Source organism: Gigantopelta aegis, chromosome 8, assembly GCF_016097555.1.
Source record: "Gigantopelta aegis isolate Gae_Host chromosome 8, Gae_host_genome, whole genome shotgun sequence".
NCBI lineage: Eukaryota > Metazoa > Mollusca > Gastropoda > Neomphalida > Peltospiridae > Gigantopelta > Gigantopelta aegis.
In genome coordinates, this window is record NC_054706.1 from 15,044,097 (window position 1) to 15,070,446 (window position 26,350).

General features: G+C 36.9%; 2 protein-coding genes across 2 annotated transcripts in view; both read left to right on the plus strand.

The window, feature by feature from the left end:
• LOC121379494 (sushi, von Willebrand factor type A, EGF and pentraxin domain-containing protein 1-like) overlaps positions 1–12,259 on the plus strand; it is a 13,091-nt gene extending 832 nt beyond the window's left edge. Inside the window, exons 2-9 of the mRNA XM_041508139.1 lie at positions 1,522–1,630; positions 2,667–2,805; positions 2,961–3,074; positions 5,925–6,068; positions 7,243–7,408; positions 8,814–9,005; positions 10,016–10,260; positions 12,084–12,259. Coding sequence (XP_041364073.1) covers positions 1,522–1,630; positions 2,667–2,805; positions 2,961–3,074; positions 5,925–6,068; positions 7,243–7,408; positions 8,814–9,005; positions 10,016–10,260; positions 12,084–12,259 — 1,285 coding nt within the window. The remainder of the gene's footprint in view (positions 1–1,521; positions 1,631–2,666; positions 2,806–2,960; positions 3,075–5,924; positions 6,069–7,242; positions 7,409–8,813; positions 9,006–10,015; positions 10,261–12,083) is intronic.
• Positions 12,260–13,022: 763 nt separating this feature from the next.
• On the plus strand, positions 13,023–13,571 carry LOC121379495 (piggyBac transposable element-derived protein 4-like). The gene has a single exon (XM_041508140.1). The coding sequence runs from the start codon at positions 13,023–13,025 to the stop codon at positions 13,569–13,571; it is 549 nt and encodes a 182-aa protein (XP_041364074.1).
• Positions 13,572–26,350: the final 12,779 nt, after the last annotated feature.

Sequence of the window (26,350 nt, forward strand, 5' to 3'; positions counted from 1 at the left end):
CTTTATCATATAATCCCAAGCATTTTTTTCCAGTCATGATTATGCGATATTCAAATGACGTAAGAATATGTGGCGTGCTGTCTTTTTGAATGGGAATAACGTCAAACTCGAATAACGTCATTTTGGATGTCCTTACAGCTTTCAGTGTATAATTGCTATTGAAATGTTTTTATTTGATGACTATGAATGCATACATCAATTATGAATTGTCACCATAGTACGTTTGTTTAACTGTCAATAAACCTAGTTTTCAAATTCATAAAGTATGTGATCTGAAAAAATATCATATGCTTTGATTGCACTGATAATGTAAAATATTATATGATAAATAACCTTTATTAACTTTATCTTATTTATTATGCCTTCAGACCTTTGTTTTTGAAAAACCCATGAGTGCTAAAAATCGCACTCCTCGAAATGCTTACGAGGGGGGGGGGGGGGGGAATCACACCCCTCAAAATAATCAGAATTAGAGGCAAGAGACTGAGAGGAATTGCACCCATGAACATGATTAAGTTTGAGGAGTAATGATTTCTAAATTAAATATCTTAAGGGTTAATGTTTTGTGTTTTCAAAATAAATATCCTAATTTAACTAATATGATGGTTATTCTCAAAGATGAAGGAATGGGCCATTGCAGTCTTACACAAGAAAAAGAAACACCATGAACACAATATTTATCGATTTCTTATGTATTATATGCATATCATGTTGCATTACAATTCTGAATCATGATTGCCCATTGGACTATTTCTCGTTCCAGCTAGTGCACCATGACAGGTACATGTATATCAAAGGCCGTTGTATGTACTACCCTGTCTGTGGGATGGTGCATGTAAAAGATCCCTTGCTGCTAATCGAAAAGAGTAGCCCATGAAGTGGCGACAGAGAGTTTCCTCTCTCAATATCTGTGTGGTCCTTAACTATATGTCCGACGCCATATAACCATAAATAAAATGTGCTGAGTGCATCGTTAAATAAAACCTTTCTTTCTTTCTTTTTTTCTGAATCATGATAATCTGTTGACTATTTATGAATAAGGAATTGAAACTGATTTGTTTGTGCTTATTCTGTTTTATTTAAAACAAGTACAATAATTTTGGTTTTCATCGCAGAATGATATGATTTCTCCATGGACACAAACCTGTGAACTGAATGTAAAAGTGTAACAACCACATGGCACAGGGTTATCACATTTATCATATCATAATATACATGTTATGTACCTGCAAATTCTTTATTTAAAAAAACAACAACAACAACAAAACCTGTCATAACAGAGAAAACATCTATTGTTTTCTACCCAAATATATCTTACTACAATTTTTATAAATATATTTTTTTACAAACAGGATTAGCTTTCATTTTCGGTGTACTGTAGTTAACACGTGAATCATAGCAACCCATTGAACAAAACAAAAACAAACAAACCTAATGTAAATTTAATTTTAAAATATACATGCTTTACACTCGGTAAATTGGAATTACTGAGTTGAAATTAAATCGGTGTGTTTGTTTCAGGTGCCCGTCAACCGATCACATGTACTTGAAATCTGACTCTACCAAGGTCAATCTTCTTGGCTTTAAATCACGTGGCAGTATCGTGAAACAGAAAGTAGAAATGTCTGGAGTACGTCGCTATGCTATTAACAAAAACAAAACCTGCTTTACTAAATTCGTTTGTTGTTGGTGTACAAGTTTACTGTGATATCAACAGGTATAAACATTATACACATAGAATTATTGGATAACACACCTATTATTTTTTCTGCACTTGATCAAAACGACGACAGTGTAAAATAAATTTTGCGATCATTACCTGCATTGTACGAAATTAAACAAAACAAAACAAAACCGACGAGATCTTAATAATAAGTGAACTCCTAGCTGATTGGCTCAGTGTAAAGATAACCAACCAATTGTGTTTCAATTTATAAAATGTATTCTAGGAAGTTCATTGTGAACAGAATGGAAAGGTTTGTGGCGTCGTGGATTGGATTCAATAAACAATTAAAATGGCAGAGTTAAAAAAAACCCAAAAACAAGCGTGATTTGTTCATTTATGGGGCGCATTATTTCGCGCCCATCAGATGGAGTTGATGGGGGTTGACGGGCGTGTTGGCGCTCGCGCCCGTCAAAAACAAAGGACTGCCTTGAATTGCTTTTAGGTTAATCTTAATAAATAAAGGTTACTCTTACTAAATTTAGATAAATTAATTTCCTTCAATCAGTCCTCATGTAAAGATGACATATTATCATTAATATAATTAAGAAATATTACCTAGTCTGGAAATTTATTACATGGTCAGATGATGATATTGTTAAAAAACAAATCTTGTAAATTGATCATACAGCTACATGTAGTTGATAGATAGTATTGCTTGAACACTGCTCGCTCTATCCAGTGCATCACGACTGGTACATCAAAGGCAGTGGTATGTTATATCCTGTCTATGGGATGGTGTATATAAAAGATCCCTTGCTGCTAATTGAAAAGAGTAGTCAGTGAAGTGGCAACAGCGGGTTTTCTCCCTCAATATCTGTGTGGTTCCTAACCATATGTCCAATGCCATATAACCATAAATAAAATATATTGAGTGCGTTGTTAAATAAAACATGTTATTCATTTGAACACTAAGTTGAAATCCTGATATGACCACTTGCAGTGTACTTTCAGTTGTGAGGCTGGCACCCAAGGAACACGATGTGAAACCTCTCCCCCGGTGTGTGACCGTATCAGTCCGTGCACAGACAAAGGCAAATGTGATGAATCGGGAGGAACTGCAAACTGTACTTGTGAGAAAAGTGAGTAGATATAGGCAGGGATTTGTGTAAATTTTACCTCATAGATTAAAAAATAATAATTTAATGATTATGTTTGGCACCAAACCCTTTAATGATGGTAGGCAAGAATATAATTGTGTTGAATTCTTATTAAAATGCTGTTGTTACTTGAACAGATTATGCTGGGGTGTCGTGCCAGCTGATTAAAGATTCCTGTTCCGCTGATCCCTGTAATCCGGGAGGAAGCTGTAAAACTCAGACTGTCGGCTACCGCTGCGAATGTATGGATGGTAAGTACTGCCCTGGACGCCATTCCACGAAGCGATCTTAGTCCTAAGATCACCTTAAGAGCATAACTACCTTACACACTTAAGGTGACCGTAGCGCTAAGATTGCTTCGTGGAATGGGGCCCAGGACCGTGTGTAATTGTGTGGGCGTGTTATGACACACAGCTACTTTCACTGTGTTGTTAAGTGAATTTTATATAATTATAACACTATGTAACAACTTCTGTAACAGCGATTTAGTGTTTTGAGCATAGCCCATGAGCAGCAAGCACAACTGCTCCTGATTGTGGTAATTGCATAAAACTACAGAACTACCTTGAACAGGCTGGTATTTGTCTGTATCTAAGGAAGATATGTCAGTGATGTATGGGTATAATAATGATGTATGATACTTATCATGGATCATACAACTGGCTGTACAATAATGGAGATATATCAGAGATGTGTGATAATTATCACGGGTATATATTTTTAATTCTCGATCGATGATATGCATACATGTACTTCAATGTTTGATGAAGAGAGAAAGGAAACCACAAAGGCTACCCCAACTGTAAAACAACAAGTGATATTTAATTTTCACTTCCCGTAAACAGGACAATACATTTCTCTCATGGCTATGCAAAACACCCATTCCATGATGTCGGCCCATATGGAATAAATCTGTCTTGGCATCGAAATAAGTCGAGAACAGGTTTTCAGGTTACCTGGAGGTTACCACATGTAAGAAAAGTCGAGAACAGTGTTTCATTCTTGACAAAAATTTCAACAAACTGTAGTTTCGTTTCTGAATGTAAACCAGGCAGTGCATTCCGGACTGCAGCGTTTCATTTCCTCGTAAGAAATTGCATCGATGTTCGCGTGTACTTGTGCAATTGCAAGTAATTATAGTCATTCTGAGTTTAAGCAGCGTCCACTAGATGAATTTACTTCCGCATTTCGTTTTCTCGTACCAAATTGCACTGATGTTCGTGCACACTTGTGCAATTGCAAAGCAATTTCGGCAATCCGTGTTTTCATTTACTTCCAGATTTCATTTCTCATACCGATGTTCATGCACACCGATACAATGTCAAAACGTCCGCGTTAAAAGTAGTAGTAACAGGAATTAAATTCTAACTTTCATATAGTTGTGATATCTTATACATGTAGGTTATACCAAGCTATATTTTGTGGTAACCGGTAAATGGGTTATTTCGATGCCTGTGTATAGGCTATGACATCATTACCTTTAACATGGGAAGTACAGGTAGTACATCGTTTGTAATATATGATGTCATATTAACGCGAGTTGGTTAGTTTTAGATCAGTATTTTGTTATTAAAATCTTCATTATAAAAGCAATCTTGTTAATTTTTAGTGTTAAATTGTAGATGTAGCCCAGTGGTACAGCGCTCGCTCAATGTGGGATCGATCCCCGTCAATGGGCCCATATTAGGCTATTTCTCGTTCCAGCCAGTGCACCACGACTGGTATATCAAAGGCTGTGGTATGTACTACCCTGTCTGTGGGATGGTGCGTATAAAAGATCCCTTGCTGCTAATCGAAAAGAGTAGCCAATGAAGTGACAACAGTGGGTTTTCTCTCTCAATATCTGTGTGGTCCTTAACGTTAATCTGACGCCATATAACAATAAATACAATGTGTTGATTGCCGTCGTTAAATAAAACATTTCTTCTTCTTTTTTTTTTTCTATCTTAGATGCCCACACATGATGGAGTCTGTTATTCCATACCAAACATAGGACACTGGTTGGGGTGGGGGAAAAACCTGAGGCTGTTACGGGTGATTGATTACACAACCCATAGCATATTAGACAAGCAGTCTACCACATACATGTAGCTAAAATCTCACACCTCTCGGCATATCTGTCAGAAATAGATGATAGTGTTCAAAAATTAAAAAATTAATGTACAGTCAGACCTCATTACAACGACCACGTTCGTCCCTGGGTCACTTTGTCGTTATATCGAAATTGTTATTATATCGATTTATTAATCATCAGCTATTGGGTGTCAGTAGTAGCAAGTGATCATTTATATGCACCATCCCACAGACAGGTTAACACATACAAAGGCATTTTAATATACCAATCATGGTACATTGGCTGGAATGAGAAATAGCCCAATGTTCCCACCGTCGGGGATGGATCACAGACCATCATTAAATCCTAAGTATATTATTATTAATCAAAGCGCATTCATGGTACCTACTTCGTTTACAAAATGTCATAAAACTAGGAGACTTGATTGTTCGAAGTTAATCCTTTAATTGAATGACTAAAGGCTTATGTTCAAAAGCAATACATGTCTACATAGTTAGCCGACATCAGTAACTCAAACATCATGTGACACTGTCGACCCTCAACAAAATCTAGGATGCCAAATGGTTGTGTGTACTGCCAACGTACTACGACAACTGTGATTATGTAATGTCGTTGTAAAGAGGTGTTTTTAGACATTGGGTGCACGTTTGTTCCTAATTTGCTCCGTTGGTGTTGGAAGGTGTGAATTCCGGTATAATGAACAGAATAATATTGGTGTACGTTCATTCCCGACAATTTGTGGTCGGATGGTGTAAATGTCATAGTAACGACGGTCATTGTAATGAGGTCTAACTGTACTTAGAGGTCAATCTCTAGCATAACGATTTTATTTCCAGTATAATATCATGACACTTATTCTTGATTAGACTTAGTCTAGCAAAATATATAGTTTACTTGATTATTCTGTAGCTTATTAGGTGATGTCCAAATTCTCTGGAATAGAACTATGATTTCATTTGTAATGAAACATTTGTATTGAATAATAAATATTGCCTGTTTTGCAATGTAGTATTATGTTTGTATTCAGGCTACCAAGGAGACGATTGTAAAGTAGAAAGCCCACTGTGTGGTAGTGGTGCCTGTTCATCTGGACAATCCTGTGAGCAAGAAGGGAGGGTCGAGTACTGCTTGTGTCCTGCTAAACAAGTGTCTGTGGGAAGTGCATGTAAAGGTATTTATCGAGAGCTGTGACATGATTCCTAAGTTGCTAAATGCAGTCTACCATTTGGCTGCTTGTTATTGGTCAGTTTGTATGACATCAGTTGTGAATGGTGCTCCAATCAGAGGGTGCATCACAATTGTATCGTTTGAATGAACCAGTCATATGAATGAAGTTTTCCTGTCCTGGACAGAGGAGCTGGCCGAGCACGGCACCTGCACCCAGGACAGGTATGCGCTACAACAGCTTGTTCTGAATGTGCACATAAAACCCTATGACATGACATGAATGAAGCTCCTTTAATATTCAACTCTTCTCTTTATTTTTAGTCACTTTAGTTCATTAAAAAGTAAATCTGTTGGGTCATCAGGTGATTTGTTCATCGAGAAATGAACAAACTCATGTTGTTACAGCTGGACCAATGTAATGAATGTAACAGAAATTTAATTAACAATTGAATATAGGCATTAAAGTAGTGTATTATTCAGAGGAAGATACTTCTTTATTTTTTTGCTTGCAGTTATTTTTAAGTCAGTGATTTACTTGTGTATTCCACTGAAGAAAATTTACTATATATATATATATACACACATACATGGACACAAAGAAGCTTTCTCTATATGTGTGTTATTAACACTTAATTCTTTATCTTTTTGTTTTATATGTGATAATTTTTTGGTAGTAGTTATTAAAGTGCTTTTTATTTTATTCTCATTCAAAAATGTTTATTACACCAAGCTTCAATGCTTTTTATATCTTTATTTAGTTTATCTTTTATAATCAGGTTAAACAGTCTGGACAATTCGGCTTGTTACATTTTCAGAAAACCCTAGTCTATTGATGGGCCTGAAAGGTGATTTTGTAGTAGCCAAGGGAAGGTCATTTATGAATATAAGAAAGAGTAACAATCCAAGTACTGAGCCCTGCTTTAATATTTAAATAAGAAAATGTTTAGATTTTAATGTTAAACTAATGATGAGGTTGTGGTTTGTGTAAATGCAGTTGGCAATAGCAAAAGATACAAGTTTATTAAAAATTTGGTTTGGTTGTATTTTGCATGAGTAAAAGATATAGGACGAGGAGGTGAGATTAAAACTTCAAAATTTGCCCAACATTAAGTCACACTGTACATTTTAACACTGTTTTATCAAATATAGGCCTATTTATCGGTTTTGTTTTACTTCAGATGGTTCACTTGACTTTGACCTATGGTTTGACAAGGGCATGGTGTCTGTTGATGTGTTGTCCGGACAACCTTTCAAGTTAAACAGTGCTGGAAACATGACAGTGATGTTCTGGATTGGTCTGTTGACTGGTGTATCAAGTGGAACTGTCTTCAAGATCAAAAACGAGTTTGTATTCTGTTGTATTTAGTATATTCCTCATACTTGTTTGTTATTTAGTATATTCCTATCATAGATCATTCCCCAGGACACTTTGAAGAAGTTGGCCAGCTAGGTGTGCATCGACACAAAATGGGGATCACACATGTTACTGACTTTCTCTTGAAAACATTTCTGTTTTGAAAACGGGTGTTTGCAATTATCTGGACACTTTGAAGAAGTTGGCCAGCTAGGTGTGCATCGACACAAAATGGGGATCACACATGTTACTGACTTTCTGGATTTTTGATGAAAGCATTTCTATTTTGAAAACAGGGGTGTTTGCAATTATCTGGACATTTTTGCAACACAAATTTGATTTAATTTAATTTAATTTCATTTCAACTTATTTCCAATTAAGGTTCAAGCACACTGTCCTGGGAACACACCCCGGCTATCTGGATTGGTTGTTAGTTGGTTAGTGGTTAGTGGTTAGTGAGAGAGAAGAGGGTGTAATGGCCTTACACCTACCCATTGAGACCTTAAGAATTCGCTCTGGTTGGATCCAGTACCGGGCTACGAACACTGTACCTACCAGCCTGTAATCCGATAGCTTAACCACTGCACCACCGAGGCCAGTGCAACACAAATAGGTTTTTGTCCATGAATTGCTATTGACTGATTGATCACTGAATGACCAAAAGCATGATTAATAATATTACTGTACTTGTGATGGGGCATGATTTCCAAAGTGGTTGTTGAATTGTTTTGTTTAGTATAGATTGAAATATATGTAAATCTTTATTTGTCCTTTTTAAGAACCATCTCACATAATGAGGTAATTTTCTATGTTTTATTAGTCCCCTACCAGTCCAATCGGAGGAGACTATAGGTTTCGTCTTTGTCTGTTTGTCTGTCTGTTCGTTTGTCACACAAATAGTTTTATGGACTTTTTTTAATAACGCCTCAAGATATTGAGTTGACATTTTGTGTGTAGCTTTATTATGTACTGTTACACATCAAATTAGAAATTCATGATGATTTACCCATTAGTCACTGCTATGGCCATTGAAGTTAGGAGATAAAAACAATTATATAAGGGATTTTCTTTTGGTTTAAGATATTGAGCTAAAATTTTATGTATATAGCTTTACCATGTACTATTTGCAGATCAAGTTTGACATTTATGGCAATTTACCTAAAAATGTTTAGAGTTCTGGACCGTGAACTTGGGATATACGACAATTTGTTTGATCTGGTAGGGGATAGCAGTACTTTCAGAATGCTTTTTGTTTTTTAGTGACATTATTCAATCAGTAAATCCTCTCCCAGCAGAAAGTTTTAATTACTATATTTTAAATGTTTTTGATGATTGGGTATTTAATATTTGTTACCCTTTGAGAGTATAAGTATATTAAAAACATTTCATTTTCAGCATGGACAGTACAGCGTTCCTAGAGGTTAAGACCAACAATGTAAGCTTTAAGGGGAATGAAATTGCAATGACAGTGCCTTCTGGCAAGTGGAACCACATTGCTGTAACTTGGCAGTCCGATGGAAAGTATGAACTGATCATTAATGGCATTAAAGAGAATGGTGACACTACACCGCCTGCATTTCAAGAGAAGTAAGTATACTTAAAGTCCGAACCACATTGTTAACAACTAAAATAAATTACTCTCCTACATTTAATGACCATTAGATTTCTCCCGCATTTTATCCCGACACAAATCTAGAAAAATCCATTACAATGACACAGATTCCACATACTAAATGATAACTATGTCACTTCGCTGAGATTGTATAGGACAAAAAGCATGTAATTTTGTGCCGGCTGCCATTTTACGTTTTTATGGGGTAGTCTCCCAGAGGGATGAAAGGATATGACATAATCTTAACAACTTCATAACATGGTATGATATAAAAGCAATCAGGATGACATCATATTGATTATGTCACATACTTCTGTGGCTTCCACCTATCTTGAAGAGTATTCCATAAAAAAGTAAAATGGCAGATGGTGAAAAACTGCTTGCTTTTTGTCCTAGGAGATCTTAACAAAGTCGAGATAGGTGACATGTTTATCATCTAGGTATAATGGGAATTTGTATCATTGTAATGGTTTTGACAGTCAGTAACAAGATTGTATAATTACAGATTGTCAAGACTTGTGTTTGACAGTCAGTAACAAGATTTTATACTTACAGGTTGACAGTAAGTAACAATATTTTATACTTACAGATTGACAAGACTTGTGTTTGACAGCTAGTAACAAGATTTTATACTAACTGGTTGACAAGACTTGTGTTTGACAGTCAGTAACTAGATTTTATACTTACTGGTTGGTAAGACTTGTGTTTGACAGTCAGTAACAATATTTTATACTTACAGATTGACAAGCCTTGCGTTGACAGTCAATAACAATATTTTATACTTACAAATTGACAAGACTTGGGTTGACAGTCAATAACAATATTTTATACTTACAAATTGACAAGACTTGTGTTGACAGTCAATAACAATATTTTATACTTACAGATTGACAAGACTTGTGTTGACAGCCAGTAACAAGATTTTATACTTACAGATTGGTAAGACTTGTGTTTGACAGTCAGTAACAAGATTTTATATTTGCAGATTGCTAAGACTTGTGTTTGACAGTCAGTTCACTGGATATGTGTCCCAGCTTACAGTGTGGCGAGACATCTTACTTTACACTAAGATACTAGAGGCCATTAATAATCCCCAGTATCTACCTTCATTTGACCTTGCACTTGGATGGTATGACTACAGTCTGACAAAATCTACCTGGAGACTGACACCAAGTCGAGCAATGGCCGATGGAAAACTGTGTGATGCACAACGAATCATGGACTCCACATGTGATAACAAAATGGGTACATAATGTTTATTCATAGACTAGATGTTTGATTGCAATATGGGGGTGTCTACTGAATCATGGACTCAATGTTTTAATGCAAAGTGAGTATGTCTACTGAATCATGGACTCAATGTGTTAATGCAAAGTGGGCATGTCTACTGATTCATGGACGTAACATGTTATTGCAAAGTTAGTATGTCTACTGCTTCATGGACTCAATATATTACTGCAAAGTGGGTATGTCTACTGATTCATAGACTCGTTGTGTTAATGCAAAGTGGGTATGTCTACTGATTCGTGGACTCGACAAGTAATAACATAATAGGTATGTTTACTGATTCATGGATGTTATGTTACAAAAATGGGTATGTCTGATGATTAATGACATCTTCACTGATAACAAAATTAGTATGGTTTATTGATTCAAAGTCTCGGCATGTTATTTAACCAGAAGGCTACAGGATTAATGTTTGACAAATACCAGTGTATAATTTATGTTTATAACTTTTGCTCACATTTTCACTTAAAATGTTTATCAATATATAAAATAATGTTCATATGTGAAAGGATAAGTATTATTTTCATGGGTTTTCCTACTTGTAATAATATTTTAGAGCAGTTAATGTTTACCTTTATGCAAAAAAATATTTACAGCCATTATTGTCAGTCACTGTATTTTCCTGAGCACAATTTGTTTTTGTTAAAATGTTAAAAGTTTTCATCAAATAGCTATCACAATCAGCTAACAATTCCTCAAAATTACTGAGACATTCCCCTATTGTTGTCAACCAAAAATACTTGCTGAAAACCTCTTACAATTACAACTCTAAATTCGCCCTTATTTTTTCCTAGAGAAAAACAAAACTGTAAATTGGCTATTATCTTTATTAAAGCTATTTCCGGTTATTCTGTTATTTTTTTTCAACTAGTACCATGTGCAAAATGGCAGAAAATAGGACTTGGTGAATGCACTGGGTAGTGTATATATTAGTGTGTCATCGGGTGAGCTATCTCACCTGCAGCCCATGTTAAAACAATGTGTGCTTTAATTCATGCATTCAGCATTTAACACTAGGGGTATACGTTGATTTATAGATTGAACATTTGTTGATTAATGGACTGATCAGGAGTGCAGAAATGGAAAATATTTCACTAGCACTCCAAACCAAAACCAACTAAAATGTACTAGCCTGCCAGCCTGTAGAACAATATATTATTTAACAATATTATAATATACACAGTCTTCACTTCAAATGAAAGATATATATTTGACAAAAATATTATTAATGACACTTGGTTGGCCAAATGATCAAATCAATTTTGAAATGTTCTTGTAAAGACAGTTTATTGTCAATGTGGTACATGTGTATTTCGTCATAATTCTGAACCGTTTGTTTGAATGGTTTGGAATTCTGACATGGCTGATGCGGAGTCGGGGATTCAGTGTGGTAAAAAATTTTTTTACGGTCAGTCAAAACAAGACATATAACTTTAATAGTTGCATTTTTAAGTCGTCTGTCAGAATTTTTACTCACATTTGGCAAGCGGGCGAGTACTTTCTGCCCTCCTGCTAATGAATAGAAGGGAATCTTCACCGTATACAAATGTTTGAAATGAAGTCCATCTTTTTCTTTCCAACTACTACATGTGCCACCTATACTACTTGTAGAAAGACACCTCTCAAATTAAGAAACTTAAGCATTCATGGCACCTTTTAGTTCCTGGAAAAAAGACAAAACAAGATTAAAAAAATATATATCAGTTTGTTTTTATTTATTTGCAAATTTGTTTTAAAAAAGAGCCTTTATTTTACCTCATTTTCAGACAAGATGGCTCCACCCTCTAACAACTGCCCTGAATCAGCCATTCATAAGGTATCCACTTCCAGAACAGTGCAGGTCCGAAATGTTGTACCAACAATCACGTTTGGAGGACAAGAACCAATTACAGATAACTTGAAAGGTTGTATTGACAAAAAGCTAGTTTATCACCCATCTTAACTCTTTGGGGCCGAATCCTGACTCATGTCGTGATGTTAATTTGTGCGAAATGTCGAGTACCGCCTGTTCGCGTGGTTTACAAGCAGTAGCTATTATCGAATGCCGACTGGAGTCGTGGCCGACTGTACATGTAAAACGAGACGTAATTGGCTTATATAATTAGAAGTTTTCATTATCAGCTTGTAGAAGATTCATCCAGTGACCAATAAAAAGTAGTCTTACAGCTGGGTTTGTTCATGCACCTCGTGGCTTTGCTTGGCTTTGTTCGCTTTGAAAAATAGTATTTCTCGATTTGGATGATGATAGTATTTCAGAATTTGAAGGTTTCACAAACGATGATGTATTCGATTTAAATAACAGTAATTCGGATGTAGACTTAAGTAGTGATAGTGTCGACATACCATTGTCACATTTTTTAAATGGACGGAATATCGGTAGCGAAACTGACGGAAGAAATTGAAATGGAACCGCAACCAAACAAAACTACGAAATGGAGTTCGGTGTTGACAGAAAATCAAGTAGATGCATTCACAGAGCATGTTGGTGCTGTAAACATCCTTAAAAACGATGCCACAGAAATAATCCTTTTTCAGCAGATGTTCCCTGAGATGTGGTACCAGAAAATAGCTGAAGAAACCAATAGGTATGCCCAGGCAAAAATCGTCCAAAACGGTGCAGATCCGAAATGGTTTCCTACAAGTTCAAACAGGGATGTCAGAACGCATAACCCGAGACCGTTTTGACAAACTTTGTCAGTATTTCCATGTTGCCAATATTGCAGAAAGCCCAGACCGTGGACAACATGGACATGACAAGCTGCCACGTTCGCCCCTTTTTAGAGGATGTTCATGTGCAGTGTAGAACCCAGTATGACCCTCACTGTGAAACATCAATAGACGAAGCAATGGTGGCTTACACGGGACGGTTATCAATAAAACAGTACCTCCCTCTCAAACCAACAAAACGTTGGATTAAAATATGGGCACAGGCAGATCCACATAATGGATTTCTAAATGACTTTCAAGTCTACACGGGCAGAGCAAACAACAAAGTTGAAACAGGACTTGGTGAAAGATCTGACAAGAGATATATATGGGGAAAAAACCACCATGTGTACTGTGACAACTACTTCAGTTCAGTTCCATTATTCGAAGAACTTCTTGAGAATAAAACATATGCTTGTGTCACAGTGCGTACCAACAGAAAATACTTGCCTGCTGGTGTAACACAAGCAAAGTTGAAATGCCAAGGAGAAATGGTTGTTCTGCAGAAAGAGGGAAGCATGATGGCTGTGGCCTGGCATGACAAGTGAACAGTGAACATTCTTTCAACACTATCAAATCCATTAGAAAAAAACACGGTAAAGCGGAAAAAGAAAGATGGTTCACAGATAGATGTACCTTGCCCCTCAGCCATCAAGTCGTACACTATGTACCGTATATCTTCGCCTGTAAGTCGATCTCGGCTATAAGTCGAGTCCCTAATTTCAAGCCCTGAAATTTTTTTTTTTATTAACCCGTTTATAAGTCGACCCATAACTTATAAATATTGAAGAATTTCTTATTTTCAGCACATGAGAACAATAATGTACAATATTTGAACAAAAGAAAATTATTTATAAAGACTGACAACAGATCACTACAATAAAACTGAAAGTATCAGTTAATCACATGTTTTGACACCATATTAATACATGTAAGGAGGATAACTCTGGAAAGTACACTGGTTTTTATGTATGTCCCTATTGCTTTAGTGAACTGCAGATATCAGTCTAAGCTGTTTTAAGGGAAAGCTCAGTAATATTCATGAATTTTTTTTTTTTTTTTTTTTTTTTTTTTTATATTTAACGACGCCACTAGAGCACATTGATTCATGAAGTTAATCACCGACAAAACATTGTTTGAACAACCATTAATGCCAGTGACCAGATTTCAAAATAAACTCAGGCAACAGGTAGTTAGTATTGTTTACATTTTTGCTATTAGTGATGACTGTTATTTTAACTAAGTGGACTGTTCTCTTGGCATGTGAGTGAGATCGCACGCCTTTTTGCATAACCAAAACCGTTCTAATGACAAACAAAAAAGGTTATAAAAAATAAATGTGTCAAATTAACATATTTGAGTATAAATACAGGGCATACTTCAACAATAAAACTTGTAAAATAATCCCCAAAAAGGTAATATTTTTTCTAAAAAAATTTTTCTAAAATTTATAAAATAATTTTTGGGTGAAACAAATTTGACTTATAGGCAAAGATATACGGTACATGAATGGAGTCGACTGAGCAGACCAGCTAAGATCATCCTATTCAGTTGCAAGGAGGGCTGCCAAGTGGTGGAAGTATCTGTTCTGGTCCTTGGTTGACATTTGCATCATAAATGGATTCATAATGATGAAGGAATCTGCAAACCACCAGCTGACATCAAAAACTGGCCGAAAGAAGAACAGATGTCAATTAGATTTCCGACAGAAGCTGATCAAACAGCTGATAGGGAACTACTGGCACAAGAGGAAAAGAGAAAGTGTCCAGCAAAAAGCCGCTGAAGGACTCTTACACTGGCCTGTTGTGCTGGGTAAAAAACAGATATGTAAACAATGCAGTACACAAGGCATTCGACGTGAGCTAGCCACAGGCTGTGAACAGTGCAACGTGAACCTGTGTATTGGATGTTTCAAGCCATACCACAAAGCCAGATTTCCAGCATTGTTTCAGTGAAAAAACCCAAAATCAATCGGAACCAGTAACATTTATTAAAAGTTTTGTTTATTTCTGTATTTATAGACAATTAAACTACTTTTTTACAATTACATCATATAAAAAATAATATATGTTCCTCATTAATTGCACATAATTAAATAGCTCACAAAATTTGATGCAGATTTGTTTGTTATTGATTAAGTTAGTTATTTTTGCTGCAGTGCATGAAATCTGTGTTTATGCTTTAGGGCACCAGCAGGTAAACACTGCCTAGGGCTGGAATTCAAAATGGCCACCAGGCCTCAAAGAGTTAATAGATGTTAATATTTGGATCTTATATTTTGAAATGACCGATTCCCAATTTGAACATCAAAATTCTCCACGTTTTTTTGTTACTGTAAGTAAGTTATTCTCATTTCTTTTTTTGAAAATTAAAATGAAATCTTCCAATTTCTAGCGAATGATGTTAAATTTCTAAATGTCATGGTAGGGAATAAGATAAAATTTCAGAGATAAAAGCAGTATTGTATAATTCATTAACGGGACATTCCTGAGTTTGCTGCAATGTTTCAGATGTTATCGACTAACAGAGACTTTTTGACGACTGTAATAATATATTTTTCGGCATAAGTTATTAGTGGCTGTATATTAAACATGTTTCTGGTTGTTCTAATATTTGTACTAGGTTAAATTTGATTTTATTTCCTAAAAACTATTTTTTCGTACGTACGAAATTATTTTAAGACAAAATCCAGTTTGGGCTTCTTATAAATATACTCTTCAAAAAAAGAAACGCAAAAGGGTACAAATGGGTTATAACTCAGATTTTATGTTTCCTACCGGTTCATGCTTTGTGAATATAAGGTCATTGCATGTCCCAAACACATTCCCACGGTTACATTCGATAAAGTCATCAATACAATAAAGTTCCAAAATGTGAATATTCGCAAAAACGCAGCCACGTGCAAACCATGTCACCACTGCACGTGCGTTGTCTGCACGTGCAACATGAACACCGACAGTATAAAAGTGCAGGGTGTTCGCTTGCCTGGCCTCTGTATCTGGCCGACAGTTGACAATCCAGGACATGCCACGTCTCAGTGAACCGCAGAGAAACAATGCCATCGGCCGACTAGACGCAGGCGAATCCAGAACGGCCGTTGCCAGGGCATTCCATGTGTCCCCAAGCACCATCTCCAGACTGTGGGACCGTTACCAGCAACATGGATCAACACATGACCTCCCTAGATCCGGTCGACCACGGGTCACTACCCCCGGGCAGGACCGCTACATCCGGGTACGCCACCTTCGGGAACGATTGACTACTGCCACCTCCACAGCCGCAGCAATACCAGGTTTGCGCAGGATATCCGACCAGACCGTACGGAACCGCCTACGTGAGGTAGGAATTCGTGCCAGACGTCCAGTTCGAGGTGTCATCCGACTGCAGTGGTGCCAGATTCATCGACAATGGCCTCAACTGCGATGGAGACAGGTGTGGTTCAGTGACGAGTCCCGATTTCTGCTCCGACGTCATGATGGAAGTTGTCGCGTGTATAGGCGTCGTGGTGAACGTTATGCGGCAAACTGCGTGCAGGAAGTGGACAGATTCGGCGGGGGTAGTGTCATGGTGTGGGCAGCCATCTCACACACTGGCAGAACTGACCTGGTCCACGTGCAGGGCAACCTGAATGCACAGGGCTACATTGACCAGATCCTCCGGCCACACATCGTTCCAGTTATGGCCAACGCCAACGCAGTGTTCCAACATGACAACGCCAGGCCTCACACAGCACGTCTCACAACGGCTTTCCTACAGAACAACAACATTAATGTCCTTCCTTGGCCATCGATATCACCGGATTTGAACCCAATTGAGCATCTATGGGACGAGTTGGACCGACGCCTCCGACAGCGACAACCACAGCCCCAGACCCTGCCCGAGCTGGCAGCAGCCTTGCAGGCCGAGTGGGCCACCATCCCCCGGGACGTCATCCGTACTCTGGTTGCTTCAATGGGCAGGCAGTTGTCAACACACGCGGAGGCCACACCCGGTATTGACTCCAGATGACCTTGACCTTGGTGGTGTGTCCTATCACTTACTCACAATGGACTAGAGTGAATTGTGAACAATCCTGCAACATTTGGTAATTATCGGACTCACCATTCAATAATTAAATCAATTCTCCAAATGTTACGACAATGTGGTTTTGCGTTTCTTCGTTTGAAGAGTATATTAAGACAACCAGAAACACATTGAATATACAGAAACTGATATTCTAAACAAGGAAATATATTTAATATGTAAGTTTAATTGTAGAAATATTTTATTAGTCAGAAACATCTTATAATGCAGCAAACTCGGGAATGTCCCTTTAAAGCAAGTGAGCAATGTTTTAATGAATCAAGTTTAGTACCATAACACTTTTAAGAAAACACCCAAAACATGATAAATAAAATATTTAATAAACAAACTTTTACCTGTGTTAAGTTAAATGTTAAGTGATTTGCAATTATTTACTCATTAAATAATATATCAATGTGGTCTAGTGGTGTTGTTAAACAAAAAAACTTTTCATTTACAGCTCACAGAATTGTATAATTTTCCCACAAAATTTGAAATCCTGAGGCCTGAATATAATAATGCGATATCAAAAGACATTAATATAAGTATACAAAGAAAGAGAGATAGGCAGGAGTAGGGGTTAGAAACAGTTGGATAAATTATAATGAAAACAGACAAAATAACTCGGCAACTTATGAATTTCATTGGTTATCGTAACTTCCACACTAACTAGATTTTACATTGAAATGTTCCAACTATATTACAGGTTAACACAACCACTTACCAGTACTTAAAATAAGCGTGTTATTATCCGAATTGTGTCACTGAGGTAATTAATTTCCTAATTCTGTATTCTACAGGTGATTTACTTACCTGGGGTGCTTATCAACTTGTGTATGCTGCCACAGATGAGGCTGGTAACATTGGAGACTGTCGATTCAAACTTTATGTGAAAAGTAAGTCCGATTGATGCCATGAATTACTAGTCCATCATTGGAAAACAGGAAATATTCATTTTCATTTTCATTTTAACAAAATATTTTAAATTGTATTTTACAATGTATATTGTTGTGTATAAGCCAAGTTTTAAAGTCTAGAAATACTTTCCTAAAAAGGAGAGTTGGCGTATACATGGAGGCCACAGGGTGGTGCATACAGTCCCGATCAAAAACACTCCAGACCGTGATGTATAAATTTTGATCAGACCCTTAAAGCCTTGAAAACAATAACTTGTGTACAGTATAATTAAAATCTCCATCATGCAATAGTTTGTACGTTTTTGTTCTTTAATAAGTTTGATGAATAATAAAAACAATTGTACATGTTCTATTGTCATTTCAATGGTAAAGACGTGATCTTTCCCTCCTGTCTGCCATCTTTTTTCGGCAAGATCAATCTTTCATGTGGCAAATGTAATATTTAAAACCGTGTTTTCTCTTCAAAAAATCTGCTACCAGTTCAACCTGTCTCTGTCCATCTTTCTATCTGTCCATCTGTCCAATATAGTTGTCACGTCACTGTTTTCACCATGCTTCAAATATTTAGCTAAAACTTTCTAATAATTTTATCATTTATTATTATATAACATTTAGTGAAATATTTTAAAATATCAGTGAAATAAAAGTGTTATCAGTCACTCGGTGAAAATTTCACTATTTCACTCTAAAATGTGTTATCGTCACTGGAGAAAGTGTTATCTTCACTGTAAGAAAGCCGGAATTTTAAAATAAAGGTAAATTGCCAAAAGTTATATAATAAATAGAAAATTTCATGTTTTTTGTTAAATATGATTTATATTTCATCTCGTGAAGTTTGCAATCATAACATACATGTCGCGCATGGGCGACTTGTATGATATGATTGCAAACTTCACAAGATGAAATATAAATCATATTTGACAAAAAACATGAAAATATCCTCTATATACATGTAGTTATGGCCCTGGAACTTAGGAAATTGGAACATTTGTGGGTACCGATAATGGACATGTATTGCTTTAACAGTACTCTCAGAATGCTTATTCTATTCTAATATTATTGTTTAGTTAGCAGAGTACATCAAATTGTAAAGTAATGCCATAAATAAATTATGCTCATTACTAACTTTACCGATTGAAAAAACATCATATGAATTTCATGTTAATAAATACTCCTACAACTGTCTCATAACCATGCAATATGTGACTTGGCTATTTCTGACAACCATGAACACCTGGCCTGCATGATGCTTATACAACTTATAGGGCCGCTTAAACACCTGTATTTAAGAAAAGCAAGCTTTGTAACTTTGGCCCGTAGAGTCCAGACTCACGACTAATAGAGTATGAGACTTTAATGTCATGGCAACTCCATAAAAATTGTGTGCATGTGATGTCATTAAAGATTTGAGTCTCTACTCTGAAGTTTTATAAGCAGGAGCCCAGTTAGTGGGACCACTGAATCCTTTATTTCAATACAGGATGTGTGTGCAGGGATTAAGCATGCCTAGATGAGCCTGCCTGCCCATTGAAACTGGCCTCGGTGGCGCAGTGGTTAAGCCATTGGACTATAGGCTGGTAGGTACAGGGTTTGCAGCCCGGTACCGGCTCTAACTGAGAGCGAGTTCTTAAGGGCTCAATGACCAGCCTCGGTGGCGTCGTGGCAGGCCATCGGTCTACAGGCTGGTAGGTACTGGGTTCGGATCCCAGTCGAGGCATGGGATTTTTAATCCAGATACCGACTCCAAACCCCGAGTGAGTGCTCCGCAAGGCTCAATGGGTAGGTGTAAACCACTTGCACCGACCAGTGATCCATAACTGGTTCAACAAAGGCCATGGTTTGTGCTATCCTGCCTGTGGGAAGCGCAAATAAAAGATCCCTTGCTGCCTGTCGTAAAAAGAGTAGCCTATGTGGCGACAGCGGGTTTCCTCTAAAAACAGTGTCAGAATGACCATATGTTTGACATCCAATAGCCGATGATAAGATAAAAAATCAATGTGCTCTAGCGGCGTCGTTAAATAAAACAAACTTTACTTTACTTTTTAAGGGCTCAATGGGTAAGTGTAAGACCACTACACCCTCTTCTCTCTCATTAACCACTAACCAACTAACAACTAATCCACTTTCCCCCGACAGACAGCCTAGATAGCTGAGGTGTGTGCCTGCATGACAGCGTGCTGGAACCTTAATTGGATATAAGCATGAAAATAAGTTGAAATGAAATGCCCATTGGATAATTTAATTACTTGTGTACAGTGATGTATTGTTACTGCTAGAATTGTTTATTTTCTTATTATTTGTTGTTGCTAAATTATTTTTGTGCCACATATAAGACCTTAATTAATGTGATTACGATTACCGTGTTTGTAATAGTTAAAGAAAAAAAAGCACTATTCATTGACAGCATTATTGAAATCAATACAACATACAACCAGACAAAAGATTACCTTGGCTTGTACACGAGGCCGATAATTTTGTACTAGATATGTAGGGTCAAACCAAGGGGTTAATTGTGTTATTCAATGAGTCTGCAATAATATGGTACTTTAAAATATACAGTTTTATTATTGATATGATTTTTTATTTTGTTTCCTTTTTGATCTACCTTGACGCAATTAAAAGGCATTTCAGTTTTGTTCTGTTTCTCAACCAAACTTGTGACACACCCTCACCATAAACAAAAGAACACCATTAGACACTTGTTTATGAAGATATGATGTCGGCATCAAATTACAGGAAATTATGTGCTGTGTTAAAACGTACATACAGGATCTTAAGCAAACTTTCATTTATACCTGATATAAACTGTATGAACATTACAAACTTGTTACAAAATTATAATTATATTAATTTTCATTAACAGTTGGATTACGGATTACTATATCAGCCATTGTCTACCAGTTTACCAGTCAAACAAAATCCGGCAGATAGTACCGTATATCTTCGCCTGTAAGTCGATCTCGGCTATAAGTCGAGTCCCTAATTTCAAGCCTAGCTGAAAACATATTTTTTTATTGACCCATTTATAAGTCGACCCATGAAAAACAACTTATAAATATTGAAGTATTTCTTATTTTTAGCACATGAGAACAATAATGTACAATATTTGAACAAAAGAAAATTATTTTATAAACTTGGGTTTTCACGTTTTGTACATCGCAATCAAACTATATAGCATCAAAACGAAATATTCCCTTAGTAGATAGTGAAAGCTGTTTGACTATTACCGTATGGCACTGTACAGCATGGTTTTGTGCACAGACTACAACTTTATTTATAAACACTGATAACAGATCACTACGATAAAACTGAAAGTATCAGTTAATTACATGTTTGCCGCCATATTAATGCCTGTAAGGAGGATAACTCTGGAAAGTACACTGGTTTTTGTACCAAATGATGTATGTCCCTATTGCTCTAGTGAACTGCAGAGATCAGTCTAAGCTGTTTTATGGGAAAGCTCAGTAATATTCATGAAGTTAATCACCAACAAAACATTGTTTGAACAACCATTAATGCCAGTGACCAGATTTCAAAATAAACTCAGTCAACAGGTAGTTAGTATTGTTTACATTTTTGCTATTAGTGATGACTGTTATTTTAACTAAGTGGACTGTTCTCTTGAAATGAGAGTGAGATCGCACGCCTTTTCAAATAACCAAAACCATTATAATGCCCCAAAAAAAGGTTATAAAAAATAAATGTGTCAAATTAACATATTTGAGTATAAATACAGGGCATACTTCAACAAATAATCCCCAAAACGGTAATATTTTTGGGTGAAATTTTTTTACCCTCTTATAAGTCGACCCCCCCAAGTTATAAAATAATTTTTGGGTGAAAAAAATTTGACTTATAGGTGAAGATATACGGTAAATTTAAATTTTATTGAAATTTAGTAAGTTATTATTACAATATATATTAATTTGTCGTGTGGGGGGGGAGGGGGGTTGGTGGTCTATAACTGATATAAACCAAAATATTTACCAATGACATTGTGTGATATTTATGCATATTTTTGTTGTTGGAAAGAAAGTGTTTATTTTTTATTACTATTCTTTTGAAGAGCAAGATTGTAATGCTGCCAATGTCTACTCATCACCAACACAGTGTGGAACTACTAAAGCAGTACAGGGATTCTGCCCTGCAGATAAAAAACCTGCAATGCCCTGGCCGAATATTATTAACTGTGGCTTTCTGGGATCCTACAATCGACTTGATCCATTCCAGATTCCCGTGGAACCAACTTGTGGAGGTAAGCCTGTACATGTTAAACATTGGGCCAAGCTAAACAAAAGAAATTGTTTGCTTTAAAAGTACTTAGTCTTCGTTAAACATTGTATGGTATGTCTGTCGAAAACTTAGTTTCTTGTTTCAGATAGTACGGTTTTCACATCAGTCATGTGAAATTTATTTCTGGGTTTATAATCGCCTAAAAATGTGTTTATCATCCACAACCCTAAATTTTAAAATGACATCTGGAGAGGAGTAAATGCTTATGTTCACAATTAGTTAAAACTATTCAATAGGATGCATTTCTAAACTATACTTACAAGAATCCAGGTTCATCAAAATTCTGTCGCACATCAGTTGGTCACCTGAAGATAGTTTGTTAACCTGGGCCCGTGCTTATAAAACTTTTCAAGTCCAGACTCAATCTCTAATGACATCACACTCATACAGTTTGTATGGCGTAGTCTATTAGAGTCTCGAGTCTAGACTCTAAAAGTTTTATAAGCACCAGGCCTGGTGTACACGTTAGGATAAACAAGTTTTAATCACTTGAATATTCGAAACAAGAAACTGTGAGTTCAACCAGAAGTACCATACAGTATGCATTTTTAAAGCACTGTGTACCTTAATTCATCTTGATTTGTATAAATAACTTTTGTTTCAGCCACAATTTCTTCTTTCGATCGTTTATGTAATCATAATTTTGAATAGATTATACAGTTTTATACATATCTCTTCTGTTTGCAGGAACTCAGGATCAGAAATTCACAGTGACTATTGAAATAAAGTATCAAATGCTGCTTTCATGCAACACGGATAAGGTGGATTTACTAAAGACTGAGGTTCAGTTGGCCTTCCAAACTCTTGAATCTTCATGGCGTGGTCTTACAACCAACTTGGCAGTTTCTGGGTCCTGCTCACAATCGGCATCAAAGGAAGTGTTCATTAAGGCAGAATTCTCAAGGTTGTTGTAAGTACATTCGACAAAATACTTTCTGCTAAGATTCATAACAGGAGCACTGTATTTCAGTGAGTATTATTGATCAGTGGCAGTTACAGAATCACCAATGCTAAAAATAATGCTATAAACGTTGAGGTTTTGTCTACATCTGATAAAATACTTTTTACTGCAGATGATCTAAGCTCAACATAGATATAAATTTAAGTATATCAATCACAGAATGGTTCCGTTAAAGTGACAGATCCTGTTATTTAAAGATTAAGCCATATTTTTAATTATTAGGGCTGTTTTTTTGATAATTGAAATGAGACATATTACTTAGATTTCATTGTTTTGATTATCCATTTCCATGTATTTGAAGTGTTTCTGGTCATTCTGGTGTTTTTAATCTGTCACTGGATCAGGATTTGGTTAATTAACTGATAAATATTATTTCATGTTGTAGATTCCATTTCTCTTGAAATATCTCTTTCAGATCTACAATAAGCGGCCTACCACCCATTGAAATCATCAAACGAGCTGTCATAGAAGACAGTATACTGGAAGGAGCCGCCTTTTTGGTAAATAGCTGCTTATATTGCTCAGAGGTTAAAAGCAGTCAAACTTGCCTAATATAGCCAGCTGTATTAAGTGGTCTCATATATTCCTCCTGAAAATATTTAGAAAACTGATTTACAGTGAATGAAGAGCACACATCCATTATTGAGCATTATACAGACTACAAAAAAGAAAAAGCCAACACATTAAAAAACAACCTGTAGAAGTGGCTACCTGTAATCAGTGGCTACCTGTAATCAGTAGCTACCTGTAATCAGTGGCCATCTGTATTCCCATTCGTGTCCATGTAGACAGATTTGACTGTAATCAGTTTTGGTATCATATTTATCTGTTGCCATATATATCTATATCTATATATCTGTTTGCCTGTGTGTGTGTGTGTGTGTGTGTGTATATATGTATATATGTATGTATGTGTGTGTATGTATGTATGTATGTATATGTATGTATGTATGTATGTATGTATGTATTGATGTATGAATATCTATATATTGTATGTATGTCGAGGTTGACTATTACACACATAGATATTAACGCACTGGCGCAGGGATAATTAAATCCTTTCTGGCCTCACAAATTGTCCCATGCCGTTGCTGGGACTTGAACCTGTGGTACCGATTCGCCCGCATATTGCAAGGCTAATCACGATACACTCTGAGCTATCGAAGCTTCCATGAAAAAAGGAAGCTCTTTAACTCGACCATATGCATGGGGCCTGCAATCTACACGGTCGATCCCGCATACGTGCATGAAACAGTGGGCAGACCTGGCACTGGCTAGTATGTATTGATGTATGAATATCTATATATTGTATGTATGTCGAGGTTGACTATTACACACATAGATATTAACGCACTGTATGTATGTATGTATGTATGTATGTATATAAATAAAAATGATAAAACAAAACAAGTGTACAGTATATATGTATATACTACTCAAAAGAATTTAAGGGTCAGACGATATTTTCTACATTATTTTCTGAATGTCAATTATATTAGCTAGACCATAATGTCACGCATGGTATTGTTCCATTTTGACGAAAGTGGGTCTAAGCAACCCATAAATGAATTAAAACCGTCGAAAGCGAAAGGTCTGCTAAGGTGCCCATGCCCAACTTGCTTTTTCACAAAGCGCTTCATTTGCACGCTATGCATGTGTATTCCATGTTCCCAATGCTGAATTTCCGTATAATTGGAGCTTGCGTTCGTGTACGGTGCACACTCCAAATTCGACAATGGTACGACGTCAACTGACTATCGAAGATCGAGGAAGGGCTATTGCTTGGCTTCAGGATGGCAATACGCAAAGAAATGTTGCTCTGAGACTTGGCCAACGACACTCTGACTGACACCGACTGTGGCAACGGTACCAAGCAACGAATTCTGTTCGAAATCGTCCACGTTCGGGAAGACCCCGAAGCACTACAAATAGAGAGGACCGCTACATCACCAATATGGCTCTACATCAACGCACAACCACTGCACGCCGATTACGTGACAATCTGCGGACTGCAACTGGAACTCGAGTGTCTGATCAAACCATATGCAATCATCTGAAAGCCAATAATCTACGCTGCTATCGCCGGGCTGTTCGACCACCACTCCTACCACGTCACAGAACGGCCAGACGTCACTGGTGCACGCTTCATCTGCGGTGGCAATGTGTTCAGTGGGGTCGAGTGATGTTCACTGATGAGTCCAGGTTTAGTCTCCAGTTCAACGACGGTCGGGTTCGTGTCTACAGACGTCCTGGGGAGCGCTTCGCTGACGTTAACGTTAGACAACGTCACCGGTTTGGTGGTGGCAGCGTCATGGTGTGGGGCGGCATCTCTATCCACCACAGGACCCCCCTCTATATGGTGGATGGCAATCTGAATGGAATCCGCTATCTGAATGAGATTATCCGGCCGTTGGTTCTCCCAGGCCTTCAGCAGATTGGCGGCGGGGCAGTTCTGCAGGATGACAATGCCAGACCCCACCGCGCCAGTGTGGTAACGGACTTTCTCACACAACAAGGTATCGCCAGGATGGATTGGCCAGCATATTCGCCTGACTTGGCCCCAATAGAGCACGCCTGGGACAAATTAGGAAGGAGAGTTCGGGATAACCATGCCCCTTCGGCCTACCTTCATGATCTGGGTCAACTTCTTTTGGCAGAGTGGCAGGCCATTCCCCAAGAGTTCTTCAGACGTTTGATCAACAGCATGAGGCAACGATGTGTCGAGTGTATTCGCGCTAGGGGTGGATTCACACACTATTAAACGAATTTTCTAATGTGTAAAATCCATGTTTGACAACCTTCAACTTTGACAGCATGTCATGTGACTTTCTTGTATACAGTGACGTTTATTTGTTGTTTTTTGTAAATATGGAACAATAAATTAAATTTTTGGTGTAGTTTACATCATCAATCTAATACACTCTGAAACTTATTTGTTTATAAATTTTTGACCCTTAAATTCTTTTGAGTAGTATATATTTTAAAAAACAATTTAAAGAAATAACTATCCTTTTACATGTTTCAATCTTATCTTCAGAAAGGAACTGCTAAATAACAGCTAAATATGACATCATACACATTATGACATTACTGC

What these genes read in the sequence shown, in the direction of transcription:
- LOC121379495 (XM_041508140.1), top strand. Translation starts at nt 13,023, where the DNA reads ATGTTGCCAATATTGCAGAAAGCCCAGACCGTGGACAACATGGACATG.